General features: G+C 53.9%; 1 protein-coding gene across 1 annotated transcript in view; it reads right to left on the reverse strand.

The window, feature by feature from the left end:
* Positions 1-5,908: 5,908 nt before the first annotated feature.
* Positions 5,909-15,813, reverse strand: part of FIBCD1 (fibrinogen C domain containing 1) — a 37,634-nt gene continuing 27,729 nt past the window's right edge. Inside the window, exons 5-7 of the mRNA XM_074973497.1 lie at positions 10,249-10,345; positions 7,596-7,775; positions 5,909-6,835 (exon numbers count right to left, since the gene is read on the reverse strand). Coding sequence (XP_074829598.1) covers positions 6,576-6,835; positions 7,596-7,775; positions 10,249-10,345 — 537 coding nt within the window. The 3' untranslated portion in view covers positions 5,909-6,575. The remainder of the gene's footprint in view (positions 6,836-7,595; positions 7,776-10,248; positions 10,346-15,813) is intronic.

The following is a 15,813-nucleotide window of genomic DNA, read 5'->3' on the forward strand; positions in this document are numbered from 1 at the left end:
GTATTTCCTGCGTGTCTCACCTGTCTCAGCCAAGAAAGCCTGGGCTGGGTTTGTATTTCTGGCGTTGATTTTCCTTCCCCCAACCCATGGTGCAGGTTGGGGTTTACCAACCGCTCTTCTGGCTCCTTGTCTTCTGACAGCATGGCCTAGTGGAACAAACGTGGGCCCGGGAGCCAGGAACCCCTGAGCTTTGTTCCTACTTTTGCCACTGACTCTCTGAACAGCCTTGGCAGGTCACTTACTCTCTGTGCCTCAGTTTCCCCATCTGTAGAACAGGGATGTTAACACTGACCTGTGTCATAGAGGGGTTGAGAGACCCAACTCATTTTTGTGAAGGGCTTGGAAATCCACCCCAATGAGGTGGATTGAATTTGGGGCCAGACCCTCAGCTGCAGTAAATCAGCAAAGCTTCATGAGCACTACACGGTCGTACGCTGGGTGAGGAGCTGTCCCTTTAAGACTCTACCCATAGAAATGATCTGGGCTTTTATATTTAGAAAAGCAAATATGCTCGTTTAACCTCTGAACTGAAGCTGCTCCTCTCTCAGAGCGGCTGCCAAGGTGCAGCAGACGGGTTCCCGGCAGGTTTGATGGCGGGAAAGGCTGCTGCCGATCAAAGCTCGGCCAGGCCGGCAGTAATTAGTCCTAGTTTTCTTCAAGTGAACCCACTTCCTCCTGCCAGCGTGGTAAATTGTGACGGAGGCTGGCGCCGGTGCGGAGAGCCGGGTGGCAAGAGCCAGCATACGGGAAAGGAGCATGAAAGGGCCGGGTGGGGAAAACACTTCCAGGGGCATTAGCTGGGAGCGTGGCCTTTAGGTAATTCTAAGTTGTTGGCAGCAGAAAGACACCTGGACCCAGCCCTCTCTGGGGTTGGCATGAAAGGGAGGGAGGCAGGCAGGCAGGCAGCAGCTGCTGCAGTCAGCTCTGCTCCGCAGAGCCATTTCTCTTTCACACGAGCAGTGCTCCCTGCCAGGAGCTGCTCTGGGCACGCGAGATGCTCCCAGCGCTGAGAGCCCCAGGGAAATAACCTCAGCTGGGCAGGGGGGTGCGATTGGAGGTGGATGGAGACCCAGACGCAGGACGTACAGAGTGATGAGTTCCTTTTATTAAGGAGTTTTTGGAAGTCCACATGTACAGCATTTGACACCAATCACACACGCGCTAGACTTCATTGTACTGCTAAACAACACGACCCGTCCACTAGCTCAGACCTGAACATACAGCCTTGTGGCCCCAGCTCCGCCACGGCTCCCGGGTGCAACGGGCTGGCCGTGTGAAGTCCAGCTCAGGAAACTGCTTTGTCCCCCTGACTTCCAGAACCTCGAAGGGCAGGCACGGGTGTGGAACCTGCCTAGACACCCATTCTTGTTCTCTGGCTACCCAGGCTGGTGAAATTAAGCCAGCACCCTGCAGCCTGGAAAACCCGTCCAAAGGCCATGGGCTGGAGAGAGGGGCTGCCAGCTGCACCAGCCCTGCTTGATTCTGTATGGGCCAGGAGCCAAAGGTTGGTTAAAGGGGCTCCCATCTAACCTGAGCCCCTGTCCCAGCTGGTCTTTTACCAGCCCTTTGGTCAGTGTGCCATACGCTGCTCCAGACCAGCTGGCGGCATGGGCCTTCCTACGCTGCAGGGTTGGGGGCCAGACCCTCAGAAAGCTCCTGGGAGGGATATTGTATGCACTGCAGTGCCGCCTTCTCCCAGCACCTGGTGTCTGGCTGCATTTGTCCTGCCCTTCCCAGATCTCACCCCCTTCTTGCTTCTCTCCAGGGGAGGTGTCATCGTAGACAGGTTTTAGTCTAATGCCAGGCTGCAGATTGATCTGTGCACTCTTAGAGCTAATCCCTGGAAATCCTGGGGCCTCTGATTGTATTAAATACCTCTCATGCAATTCAAAACAAACTCATTAAGGAGTCCTGGGTGACACAGCGCCAGTTACACAAAGTGCCCAGTGCCTGACTGAGCACACAACTTTCACCCTCCCCGACCCCCAGGAACAATGGCCCCGGGAGGAAACACAGGAAGCCAACGCACGTCTTTTCCCCACTGAGCAAAGTTCCTTGAGTGCTACCATGTTCCCAGGCTGGCGGCGGGCTGGGCAGTCTGGGTCTGTAGTCAGGCGTTCCCATCCGTCCTGAAGGCAAATGCTATAAAAACTATTTACAGTTTGTTCCAGTGAAATAAAAAACAAACCAACTGAGAAACAGTCACAGGATTCCCCTCCACTAGGACAGCCGCTTCTCTAGCTCTGCTCCCTGGCAATGCTTGGCCTCCCCTCTCCAGCAGGTAGCTTAGGTCAAGGTGGAAATGTAGATAACCCTTAGGTAGGTAGTGTAGGTCTTTCCTTGTGCAGTAAAAGCCAACATCAGGTCTGAACTGATGTCATGTTGCTTAATTAATCTAACCCAATCAGTGTGCAGCTCTGTACAGCAAGTGTATCACTAGGCTTGGAAGGATTAGTTTGTGTATCTGTAAATGTTGCAGTAAATGTCAATTTCACTGTACCCACACAAAGGGAGGAGAAACTATTTCCATTGGTGATCACTGAAATTTACAGATACACAAAGTAGAACTTATTAGAGCTGAAGGATCTTTGTGTATTTTGATATGTGATGTTGACAGCTTATGTTTTAATGGTGGTTAAGTTTTAACTTTTTGAATCTCAACATCTGTCATTCAATAATTGTTTAACCCTTCCCTCCACAAAATTTCCCATAGCTGTGGACATTTAGATGGATAATCTAAAACAGAGCTTAAAAATAAACCTTGATATTAGCTGTCAATGTTCTAAAGAAATGAAAATTGAGTTCTGCCAGGCCTATGTCCAGTGCAGGCTGGGTGGAAGGAAAAGACATATTTTAAAGCTAGTGGGTTTCACAATAACAGAGGTGCTACTGAACTGAGGCAGGCCTCAGATGTTCAGGATGGAAACTTGGACCCCACCAGAGGGAAAACCACAATAATCCCAAATGTATAATGCACCCTGCCCCGCCAACACACACCACTCAAGAAAAGCCCCTCACTGTGAAAAAACTTTCCCCAAATGCTCCCTGTTAGTTCACATACAGATTTACAGAGAATTTTTTTTTAATGCGTAGAGAAGTATAAATCTCTAATCCACCACCACTGCCTGAAACACACTTAATCACTCTGCCTCAGTTCCTCATCTGTACAATGGGCATACACTGAGCTTTCCTTCCTCTCACCCGCTGTCTGTCTGGTCTAGACTGTGAGCTCGTCAGGGCAGAGACGCTCTGTGTCTGCGCAGCGCCTGGTACAGTGGGGCCTCAATCTACTGCAATAGACAAAGTGAACAGTAACTTAGTGAATTTCATTATCCTTTCAATTATGTTCCTTTCCTCCTGCTCCCCCCACTCCCAGCAGAGTGCTCTGATCCTGGGCGGTGTATTCTTTGAATCCTTTTGTCCAGCAACCAATCAGAGTAATTTGCAGAGGGGTTGGGTGAGGAAGGTCTGTGGGCATTTTGTCTCCAGGACTATTAAAAAAAAAAATACAGCACCTGTGGCTGGCACCTGGCGTCTTTCAAAGGCCAAAAGCAACCCTCTGCCCTTCTGAAATCTCCCTCTGCCCTGAGGATGGGGGAGAACGCAGCCCCAGCAGAGGTAACGAAATGCCCCATGCTTTAGTAACCCTAAGAAGAACTCTGATTTGGATGCCTGCTTTACAGCCCTCATCCCCCTTTAAATCCAGCTGTTTTCTTGCCTACGGGAGTGTCCTACAAAGAAGAGTCAGCTTCCCTTGGGATAGCTTTCTTAGGCGGCGCCAGAGCCCACACCCGGTTCTGTTTAAATCCGTCAGATCGCTGCTCAGGTAGCTGCTCGCCCCTGGCAGAAAACAGTCAAAAGAACACAGCCATGAAATGTCAGTGCCAGAGAATCAGCCTGGCCCGTAAAGTGGTGGGAGGGAAACGCAAAGGCATGAGAAGTCAGAACAAGCAAAGCACAAAACTTCTTCGTACTGCTCTCTTGTAAATGGTGCTGCCACGTGCCACCAGCAGGGGGCGTTGGCACCACTGAGTTGCAGGGATGATGTCTCCAGAGTGATGCCCCACAAACTGGAAGGCTTTGAGCATTTTTGTGTGGTTTGGCATTAAACAAAATCCAAACGAGTTCCTGATTGAGACACCTGTCTCTAGCATGCTCAGGTCTGGCACTAAGGGGATGGGGGAGGGGCTTCCTTCTCATGCACCATTTAACCCTTTCACACCACAGCGTTCAGCGGCACGCCCTACCATTAGAGATTCCAGTACAGACAGAATATGGCCCAGTTGTCTCCCGTGTCCTGCAGAGCAGATGGGGATGGAGCTCTCCTGTGCTGTCAGGGCTCTGCTCCATCCTCAGCATCTCAGGCAGGAGCAGGAGCGTTCCCATTTTCCCCTCCCCTCTCTTTCATTGTAAGCAGCTGGACGTCTACCTGCACCGTGGCTTCTGCAGAGTGCTGCCGACAAAGCAAAGCCCTGCGCTGGGGATTGGGCCCTGAGAAACCTGGGCAAGGATTCTGCTGCTGACCATCTGGCTTGACTCGGAACAGCTTGGGCTGTGAAGTGCCTCCTTGACAAGGGAGCAGGAGGACTGGCTGTGACTTGATGCATTCCACACAGTGGCTCCTCTCAATCCTCTTGGCTCATCCCTGTTCTCCGTGATGTCCCAGAGGACAAGAATTCTTGGAGCCCCTCTGTCACCAGCTGTCTGGTCTGGTCAGCGTGAAGCACCGGCCGCTGGGATGGAGCCACGACGCGGTTAGCCACGCCTCACAGATATTACACCTGGCTCAGGGTTTGGGCGGGGGGAGGTTTTAAAACCTTCATGGGATTTGAAGAAATGAAAGGCTTGAATATCTGCAGGTGTATAAGCCAGAGCAAGGTTTGTGTGGGCTGGAAATGAAGGCCAGCTCCCCATCCTCTGCACCTAGAGGACAGGGGCAGGGATCCCCCCATGGAGAACCAGCGGTTCTTCCCTGCAGCCAGCCTCTGACGGAGCTGGGGGAAGATCACGGCTACCGTACAGCTAAGGTCACATTTCCACAAAGGGGGTCTGAGTTTGCCCCCTTCCGAGTGGGTTTGGTCAGCAAAAAGACTCCATGAAACGTAACCTCTAAGCATTGCCTGGGAGCAACAGCTGGCTCCCCGCTTGCAGCCCTCCCACGTCCAACGCTGCAGTCCAGTCGTGAGCTTCGCCCCACCGCCTTGGCCAACCATCCCTTCTGAGGGGTCCAGCCAATACTCTCTGGGTGTCTAAGCCCAAGGGCTGGGCGGTGCGCAGTGGCAAGCGCACCCACGTGGGATGTAGCGATACAGTGAGCCTGATAGGACTGGGCGAGCTGGTGGACTGTTTGGGGTCACCTCCATCTCAGTTCCAAGATTGAATTACTGTCCCCCCCCGCCCCTGGCCTGGATGGCAGACTGTGGGAGGGTTAGTCCTTGCTGGGCCTGGGAATGTCACTGGGACAGAGGCTGCAGCTGCTGAGCGTCAGCAGAAACTGGATGTGGGGCCGTTTTGAATGGGAGGAGGAATTGCTCATCAATCCAGAGGCACACCCGGGCTAAACCCCAGCAGAAAGCTAGGCCAGGTGCCGTATCCCCCCCGCCCCGGATAGATACAACCCTCCTCCCTGCTGGAGACTTGACGCCCCATCACCAGTGGAGCCTTGGAGCCAGAAAGCGAGTGGCTGGTGGGGAGGAGGCAGCTCCAGTGAACCCAGGGTGGGTACAAAGAATCTGCGCTGCCCCCTTTCTGCGGCCTTTGTGTGCCATCTGCTGAGCCCCTGGGGCTGCAGTTTATACATGCCACCCTTACGGCGTCAGCTGGGGCCCCTGCCAACCCAGCACTCTTGTTCTGTGCTGGGAGCCCAGCTCAGTGCAGGGAATCAACACGGCAGGGGGGGTGGGGGGGTCTTCTAATGGCCCGGCTGGTATTGCGTGCAGGGGCTGGGAGTGGGGCCTCCTGGGTTCTGTCCCCGCACCAGCTCTCCAACGCCTGTCCCCATGGCTTGCCCTTCTCGGTGCCTGCTGTACCCCCTTGGCAAAACCCACCAAGAACTACAGGCCAGCCGCTGCCTCCAGGGACTGTCACTAACAGCTCAGTCGCCTCGTGGCGGGTCGAGTCTCTCCACGCCCTGCCGGGGCTTTACCAAGGGATCTTCATCTGCCGCCTCGCTGGAGCTGCCCTGTAATGACAAGCCAAGGCCCAGCAGGTCCAGGCGGCTCCCCACCGTGACACACACCTGAGCCCAGGGTGCCGCTGGCTTGTTGGAAGGGGGGAGGCAAAACACAGGGGGGCCGACTCCACCGCCGGGGGGTGCACGTCCTTGGAGGCGCTCGGAGCAAGGAGGCAACAGCGACCGCCTCTCCCCTTGGACGCACCCTCAGAGGAAGAGCCATCCCTCCCCTGGTAGGGGGCTCCCACCGGGCCCCCTGTCCTGCTGCTGAAAGCGCGGCCCAGAGCGGTGCATTATCAGAGGGGCTCTTCACCCTGGCTGCCCCCTGACTCACGGACAAGACAACACCGAGCTGTGGGGGAGGGGGAGGAAAAGGGGGCAGGGGAGGGGTCGTGCCGTTAGGCTAGTTCTCCTCTCTGACAGGCCGGGTCTTCATCTCGGTGAATTTGAGGGAGTACTGCCAGCCGGTCCAGGAGGACCACTCGACGCCGTCGGCGTAGGAGCTGTGGTGGCCCTTGAGGTACTGCCCGTTGAGGTTGGAGGTGTGGCAGTTGCGGTACCACCAGGCCCCGTGGTAGAAGGCGGCGCAGTTGTTCTCCGAATGGTCGTTGTCCAGGTCTTTGGTGGTGAACTTCATGCCGTTGTGCTTCAGGAAGGAGTCCCCTGCCGGGCGAGGGGAGAGCGCCCATCAGCAAAGCCCCTGCCAGTCGCTGCTGGGCCCCGCTCCCGCCCCGGCCCTGCTTTTCAGCCTTCTGCATTCCCTAGACTCAGCCTCAAGCCAGCTTCCCTTGTTGAACGGATACGTGCGTGAGCGGGCGCAGGTCAGGCCTCAGCTTGGATTCCAGCTGCCTGTCCAGAGCCCCAGGCAAAGCCGCAGTTTGCACCAGCGCAGTGAGCGGCTCTGGTGCAAACAGCGGCTTGGAGCGGCTTTGCCTCTCTGCCCTCTGGGTCTGCCCTGGTGACAGAGGCCTTGGAGGTCAGGGACTCGAGAGAGTGAGAGAGGCTGAGCAGAGCCAGGAGCAACAAGCTGTGCAAACTCCCCTTATTGCTACAGTCCTGCAAAGGCAATTCCGGTCCGACCAGTTGCTCCCCCTGCTAGTCCACTTTTAGGCTCCCAAAGGCTTTGCTGATGTACCTCACTCCTGACCCCACTTCCCGCCATCCCAGGCCTCCCTAGGGCTGGTGTGAGCTTGTTTTCCTCCCTGTAGCAATATGGAATGAATGGCAAAGGTTGGGGCTCATCAAAGGCAAAAGGCTGTGGGGCTCAACGCAGCGACAGCAGGGACGGGTCTGGCTGCAGACGGCTCTGACACAGCCCCACAGAAACGAGGCCTCATCTCCCCTTCCCACCCCGTTCTCCCCGGGCGATGTGCTCTGGGCGGGGTGGGGACCGGGGAGCGACCCGTGAGCAGCACAGACCGACCTGCTGTTCCGGAGTAGTCTGCGATGGTGACCGGGTAGCCATCCTCCTCCGGGTCCACGGAGAACAGGCCCACGCCGAAGGTGCCATACTGGGCGAAGGCCGTGCCGTTGTCGAAGTCCTCCAGGTCGATGCGCAGCTCGTAGCTGGCCTGCGTGGTCAGGGCGTGGAGCCGCGCCAGCCCTGTGGTGGTAAAGCAGGAGTCAGTCATGGGCACCGGCAGCAGGCTCGCCACGGAGCTGTGAGTAATGAATGCTGGGCAGACAGCAGAATGCTTCGGCCGTCACCCCGCCCGGGGTGACCCTCCTGAAAGGGGAGATGGGGAGGAGAACTGAGGGGCAGAGGGAGCAAACATGAGGCTCCCCCAAACAGGCCGCTCCTCATCTCCAGAGACGGGGGGGGGGGGGGGGGGCGTCATTCGTCCAGCTGAGTTCAACCTGTCAGGTTAACGATCCATCGCAGCTAAAGCAACCCCCCCAGTCCCTACAGGGGTGGTGAAGGACGGGGCTTTTTCTGCACGTCAGTCCTGGCTTGGGGAGCAGATCCTCTTTCCCGGACATGCCAGCACACGCGGGGAGCTCTGCTATCCGTTTGCTCATCTACTAATGAAGAGGGTATTTAATTAAATGCCTCAGGAGCCGTCAGTGGCAATAAGTGACACTTCCCAAGGTGAGTCTGGGTCTCTTTCAATTCTCTCCCTTCCCCTCCTCTGCCTGTTTTCCAGGATTCGAGGCCATGCTCACCTTGTGGAGCAGAGTGCGCGCTGTGGTGGGTCTAGAAGCACCTGGTGAGTTCCACCTACGCCCTGGGGTGGGGAGAGGGGCCCTCCACACTGCAGCTCCTGGCTTCAGCTGCTGAGCTAGGGTTTGTCCCGGTGGGAGCGCTCAGCATGGATTGCAGCAGGGGGCTGTGCCCACAGGACTGGGGGAGGCAGGCACTCCTAAGGGGTTGCCCTGACATCTCACTGAGCAATGATTCTTTGGAGATTTCACTCCTAGGAGTCGGGGGAGGAGGGGCAGGGTCTTTAAAGACAACCCGGAGCTGCCTGTTAGCAGGAGCTGGTTTTAAAATATCACACAGTTGCAATTGTATTGAGAGACTTAACATCTTCCTGTCAGCCAGTGGCGACTCTGCCTCCCCACCTCCTCCCCACCCACAGCCTCGCTCTGCTGTTCAGAAAAGGAGGCCAGGCGCCTCCTTTCCACAGCTCAAGTGTGGCCCTTGGCTTGTTTGCTACTGATTCCCTCCCCCCTGAACCTCCTCTCCTGAACCAGCAGTCCAGCCCCAGCCCTTCACTGGTCAGCTGCTATTAGCCCCCAAGACAGCCAGACACACACACACAGAGCAAGCCCCTTTAACAGGCCCACACACACTTTAATTAGTAGCTCCTCTCCTGCTGGCATGGCTGGCACAGGGCTCCTGCATGGGGGAGCCCTCAGACAGCGCCCCTGGCCCTAACCAGATTCAGAAGCACGCGCACACACACACCCACCCACCCACCCCCGGAGGGCCCTGGGCCCCACTGCGCAGCAGCCACCCTGTTCTGCGTTTGCATCAGGATACCAACCATGCCTGGGTGTCCGTGCGGCAGGGATGGCTAGTAAGGGGCTGGGCTGGGCTGAGTGTGCTGGTTGCTGAGCAGCTCGCCTCACCCTTTGTGAAGTTTTTGGCGTCCATTTCCTCAGCCTCAGGAAGGGCCAAAGAGCCCCAGAGGCCTCTGCTCGGCTCGTCTGCTTCCTCCTGCGCCCCTGTGGTTGCGGCATCGCTGTCTGGGAGTGCAGCGGGCACAGGGAGTGAGATCCCTGCAATGCCACCTGAGCTCTGGGCCCCCTGCCTGCCGGCCGCGAGCTCCCTTGGGAATACCAGCACCTCGGCACAGAGCAGAGGGCCAGGTCGTTTGACAGGGGCTCTTGTAGGATGTAGGGGGTGGTACGGCCTGCAGGGGTTGGCTTTTCTGGTCTCCGCTGGGCCATAACCTAGAGTCTCTGGGCAATACCCCCAAGGGGCCAAACTCTGCCCCACCCCAAGGTAATGCTGTGACTTTGATAGTTACCCCAGGGATGGATTTGGCCCTGAGTTTTTTAGGCCGGCTTTCTGTGCTGGAGTTGGACCCGCTCGACTGCGTACCAGGCCCTGTTCTGCTAATGGGGATTCTCCTGTGGCTCAAGAGGCTTCAGGAGTAGGAGGCTCTGCTGAGTGGATTAGTCACAGCCACACGGCTTGGGCACAAGATATTTAGCCACCTCACACAGCATCCTATTGTCTCCAGCTCCCCCTACCCACCCTGCCTTCATATGTGCAGAAAGGGGAGTGGGCTGCTATTAGCCACAATACACCCACTCCTGCTGTCTCCAGATTGGGCCCCAGCCCTGCCCCAGGTCCCCGCTGTTGCCAGGAGGAACGGTGCATTTTCCCCTTCCCCCAGTGCTCTCTAGCACTGTGGATCCCAGTGGGTCTAACCCACATGTGCAACCTCCATTCCCCTCCCCAGTTGCTGGTTTGATACATCAAAGGACTTTTCTGTTCTTCTCCCTAGATAAAATACCATGGACGAGAAAAGCAAGCCCCCGCCTTCCCCCCAACATGCCAAGGAGAATTTAAAAGGACCCTGGGCCGATGGTTTTGCTAGCCTGTGCAGTGGGCTGGAGTGGCGTACCTAGCCAGTGCTCTCCAGTCAGCTTCCCGAATCCATCCCGGTACGCCTCCCATCCGCGGAAGAAGTTCACCGAGCCGTCCTCCCGCCGCTGGAAAACCTGGGGAAACAAAAGGCACAGCCGGCGCCGGATTTAGGGGCGGGGGGCACCAGGCTCGGGGTGCTGTTGGGTATTCAAAAGTGTAACAAATGGAGAGGAGGGTGCCAGACACTCTCCACTTGGGGCGCCATTTGGTCTAGGGCCAGCTCTGGGCACAGCAGCTGGGAAGTGAGAGTTCGGAGCTCGTCCCCACTGCCAGCAATTCCCATGAGGAGCCAGGCATCCCGCTGCCTTTTCCATGGCGTGGCTCTCTGCAGAGCTGTCTCGCTCCAGGAGCGCTTTATCAGACTTGGGCGCAAATCAAACCCTGTACACTCACTAATTCCATTGGAACTATGGCGTGTAAGGGGACGTGCCATGTCATTGTCGCCCATCTGCTAGGGATGGGAGAATCAGCTCAGAGCAAAGAACTCACTTGTTGTCTTGCCCAGAACGCCAACTTTCACTGGTGTCTGAAACCCCCTGGGTTAACGTCAATAAAAACGGGTCCTTCTGCCTGTACAGTGATGCCACCCAGGGGAGGACACAGAAGCATCAGTTTGCAAAACAACAGCCAGTGCCCATGGCTGAGTGAATGCATGATCAGTGGCTGGGCTGGGGGGAGGGATAGCTCAGTGGTTTTTGAGCATTGGCCTGCTAAACCCAGGGTTGTGAGTTCAATCCTTGAGGGGGCCATTTAGGGATCTGGGGCAAAAATAAGGGACGGTACTTGGTATGGTCCTGCTTTGAGCAGGGGGTTGGACTAGATGACCTCCAGAGGTCCCTTCCAACCCTGATATTCTATGATCACAGGAGACCCAGCCAAGATCCGGGTCCCCTGTGCTCAGTGCTGTACCCACACAGAGTAAGAGACTGACCCTGCCCCAAAAAACTTACATGCTAAGTAGATGTGAGAGCCAAAGGCGGAGGGAAGGGCAAATGTCGTTATTCTCATGTTACAGGTGGGGAACTGGGGCACCGAGAGATCAAGCGAGTTGCCCAAGGTCACGTAGCAAGTCTGTGGCACAGCGGGGAATTGAAACCATGTTTCCTGAGCATCAAGAGCCCTAGCCCTGAACTACTTGCTGGTCAGGTAAATCCTGCAGAGCTGCTTTATTTTACTCCCATAAATGGATCCAGAGTTAAGTGACCGGGGAAATCCAACTGTTAAGCATTCATCACCAACAGGATCTCTGCTCTGTGTTTGGTAGCTGCCTAGTGATCAGGATCTAACTCCGGGAGCCGGGGTAAAGTATTGATTTCCAAGGACACTCACCCAGGAATTGTGCCATGCTGTGTGTGTACCAAGCTGGATTTATTTGTAACTATCCACCGGACAATGCAGATGAACGATTCCCAAGTGTGTGGGTTTTTCATCTCTAGCTAGCTACTTATGTCTCCTCCCTGTAATATCTGAATGCATGGGCTTATCAGTTTTCAGACACGTTCAGTCTATCTAAGATCCTTATAGGGTTCCTGTTACCAGTCTCTGAGCCTCTCACAAGCTCTAATATATTTATCCCCACAACCCCTCTATGAGATGCAAAAGTGCTATTATCCCTGTTTTATGGGTGGGGAAACTGAGGCACAGAGCAACTATTGACAGGAAGTCTGTGGCAGAGCAGGGAATGGAACCTGGGTCTCCTAAGGGCCAGGCTAAAGCCCTAACCACTGATCCATCCTTCCTCTTTCTGAATGAGCTGCAGCCATGCAGTGACTCCCCTTCTTTGCATGTGAATGTGGGGATCTGGCTGAGGAGCAGGCGTTCCCTCAGCCTTCTGGCAGGCAAAGGCCCATCTCCATGAACATTTGTCAGTGAGAAGGGGCACGCTGACCATGGTATGGCCAAAGTTATGCTCCCCAGCAACGCTTTGGTGCTGAGAATTAGCAAAAGAAGCAACCAAAACCACCAGCAGCTCCCCCTCCGCTCACCCTCTCAGAGCTGGGGCTGTGAGCTGGGGTGGACTCTCCTGATATGGCCCCCTCAGAACTGGGGTCAGATGGAGCCAAGATGCCCTTATATAAAAGCTGCTTCCCCCAGCAGCTGGCTTGGGTGCCCGTGATCTTTGGCTGATGAACTTTTGGTCTCTCACATGTTAATATATTGTCCCCTTGTGTTTTTTTCCCCTTTCTATTTTATCGTTGGACTAAAGTGTCAGCTATTGACAGGGATCCAGAAAATGCCGCCTCTTGTCTCACCACTGCATTTAATTAAGCCTCTGGCCCCTGATTAACTCTGTTCAGCTTGGCCAGTTCAGTCTCATAGACTCATAGTTATTAAGGTCAGAAGGGACCATTATGATCATCTAGTCTGACTCCTGCACAACGCAGGCCACAGAATCTCACCCACCCACTCCTGCAATAAACCTCTCACCTATGTCTGAGCTATTGAAGTCCTCAAATCATGGTTTAAAGACTTCAAGGTGCAGAGAATCCTCCAGCAAGTGACCCGTGCCCCATGCTACAGAGGAAGGCGAAAAACCCCCAGGGCGTCTTCCAATCTGCCCTGGAGAAAAATTCCTTCCTGACCCCAAATATGGCGATCAGCTGAACCCTGAGCATGTGGGCAAGATTCACCAGCCACACACCCAGGAAAGAATTCTCTGGAGTAACTCAGATCCCACCCCATCTAACATCCCATCACAGGCCATTGGGCTTATTTACCATGAATAGTTAATGATCAATTAATTGCCAAAATCATGTTATCCCATCATACCATCCCCTCCATAAACTCATCAAGCTTTGTCTTGAAGCCAGATAGGTCTTTTGCCCCCCACTGTTTCCCTTGGAAGGCTGTTCCAGAACTTTACTCCTCTGATGGTTAGAAACCTTTGTCTAATTTCAAGTCTAAACTTCCTGATGGCCAGTTTATATCCATTTGTTCTTGTGTCCACATTGGTACTGAGCTTAAATAATTCCTCTCCCTCTCTGGTATTTATCCCTCTGATATATTTATAGATAGCAATCACATCTCCTCTCAGCCTTCTTTTGGTTAGGCTAAACAAGCCAACCTCCTTGAGTCTCCTGTCGTAAGACAAGTTTTCCATTCCTTGGATCATCCTAGTAGCCCTTCTCTGTACCTGTTCCAGTTTGAATTCATCCTTCTTAAACATGGGAGACCAGAACTGCACACAGTATTTCAAGTGAGGTCTCACCAGTGCCTTGTATAACGGTACTAACACCTCCTTATCTCTACTGGAAATACCTCTCCTGATGCATCCCAAGACCGCATTAGCTTTTTTCACAGCCATATCACATTGGCGGCTCATAGTCATCCTGTGGTCAACCAATACTCCAAGGTCCTTCTCCTCCTCCATTACTTCTAATTGATGCGTCCCCAGCTTATAACTAAAATTCTTGTTATTAATCCCTAAATGCATGACCTTACACTTCTCACTATTAAATTTCATCCTATTACTATTACTCCAGTTTACAAGGTCATCCATATCCGCATGTATGATATCCCAGTCCTTCTCTAAATTGGCAATACCTCCCAGCTTTGTATGATCCGCAAACTTTATTAGCACACTCCCACTTTTTGTGCCGAGATCAGTAATAAAAAGATTAAATAAGATTGGTCCCCAAAGCGATCCCTGAGGAACTCCAATGGTAACCTCCCTCCAGCCTGACAGTTCACCTTTCAGTATGACCCACTGTAGTCTGCCCTTTAACCAATTCCTTATCCACCTTTCAGTTTTTATATTGATCACCATCTTTTCCAATTTAACCAATAATTCCCCGTGTGGCACCGAATCAAATGCCTTACTGAAATCTAGGTAAATTAGATCCACTGCGTTTCCTTTGTCTAAAAAATCTGTTACTTTCTCAAAGTCTGTCTGGAGGAGAACCAAAGGAGGCCTGACTTCCAAAAGTGCTGAGTGCCCACAACATCAGCTGAGGTCACTGGGAGGTGTGGGCTCTCAGCACTTCTGGAAATCTGGCCTAGATGCAGTGAGGTCTGGAGGTTAAAGCACAGGTCTGGATCCCTGTGTTCACTTCCTGGGTGATCTCAGGCAAGTCAGTGAAACTCTGTGTATTCCACTTCTCTATTGGTGTGTCAAGGTGTGAAGTGCAGGAATGGAGCAGGGAGGGACAAAGGGGGTTTCAAGTCACCTATCCACTCCCACAGCCTGGGGATGGCATGGTCCCATGATATTAGTTAGAGCAGCCCCGGGGTTGCTCTAACTTAGGCTTTGCTTCATGTGACTCCCTGTAGCAGTGCACTCTGGCAGGGCCTCCCCCTCCCTCCCCAAGGCCAGTACTGTCCAGTAGTCAGACACCAGTGAGCTAAACCCCTTTGTGCAGGGGGGTGTTCCCATCAGCATGGCATAAAGAGGCCTTGGCACAATGGTGAGTTGGCCCCTACTCTCTAAATACATCATAGGGATAATGCCAGGGAGGGGAGGAGTTATTTAAGTTAAGTGCCAAGGTGGACACGAACAAATGGATATAAACTGGTCATCAACAAGTTTAGGCTTGAAATTAGGCAAAGGTTTCGAACCATCAGAGGAGTGAAGTTCTGGAACAGCCCTGGGGCAAAAAAACTAACTGGCTTCAAGACTGAGAGTGATAAGTTTATGGAGGGGGTGGTATAATTAGACTGCTTACAATGGCATGTAGCCAATCTGCGACTGCTAGCAGCAAATATCTCCGACGGCTGGTGATGGGACACTAGCTGGGGAGGGCTCTGAGTTACTACAGAGAATTTTTTCCTGGTGTCTGGCTGGTGAGTCTTGCACACATGCTTAGGGTCTAACTGATCACTATATTTGGGGTCGGGAAGGAATTTTCCCTTGGGTCAGATTGGAAGAGACGCTGGGGGGTTTTCGCCTTCCTCTGCAGCAAGGGACATGGGTCACTTGTAGGTTTAAACTAGTGTAAATGGTGGATTCTCTGTAACTTGAAGTTTAAACCATGATTTGAGGACTTCAGTAACTCAGCCAGAGGTTAGGGGTCTGTTACAGGAGTGGGTGGGTAAAGTTCTGTGGCCTGCGATGTGCATGGGGGTCAGACTAGCTAATCACGATGGTCCCTCTGGCCCTAAAGTCTATGAGTTTAGAGCTTCCACATCTGTTGAATGGGGATGTAGCTGCCCTTCTCTATGGGGTGGGTTGAGATGCGAGATCAGATTGTACCCTTGCATGCCCTGGTGTAAATCCAGAGTCCCTCCGGATGGCCATCGGGGTCACTTGGCAGGGAGTCTGGCCCTCGGATGAAGGGTGCCCCAGCAGTGCCTGCTGATTGGGTTAATGCTGGGCATTTCTGCCATTAGCTGCACACCCAGCTCCTGTGCACTCCCTCAGGGCTCACCCTGAGCAGATGGGTAACTTCAGCCAGCAGATCTGGCCATGTTTCTGGCAGCATTGATACAGCACCACTGGTGTGCATCACCCCCTGCACAGGCTTCTCCAGCAAGACCCTGCAAGCAAGCATTTGGCAGAGGTCTGCTGTCCCGACTTAAGGGTAGCTTATGGCAGGCATGGGGGTGG

Source organism: Natator depressus, chromosome 16 (assembly GCF_965152275.1).
Source record: "Natator depressus isolate rNatDep1 chromosome 16, rNatDep2.hap1, whole genome shotgun sequence".
Lineage (NCBI taxonomy): Eukaryota > Metazoa > Chordata > Testudines > Cheloniidae > Natator > Natator depressus.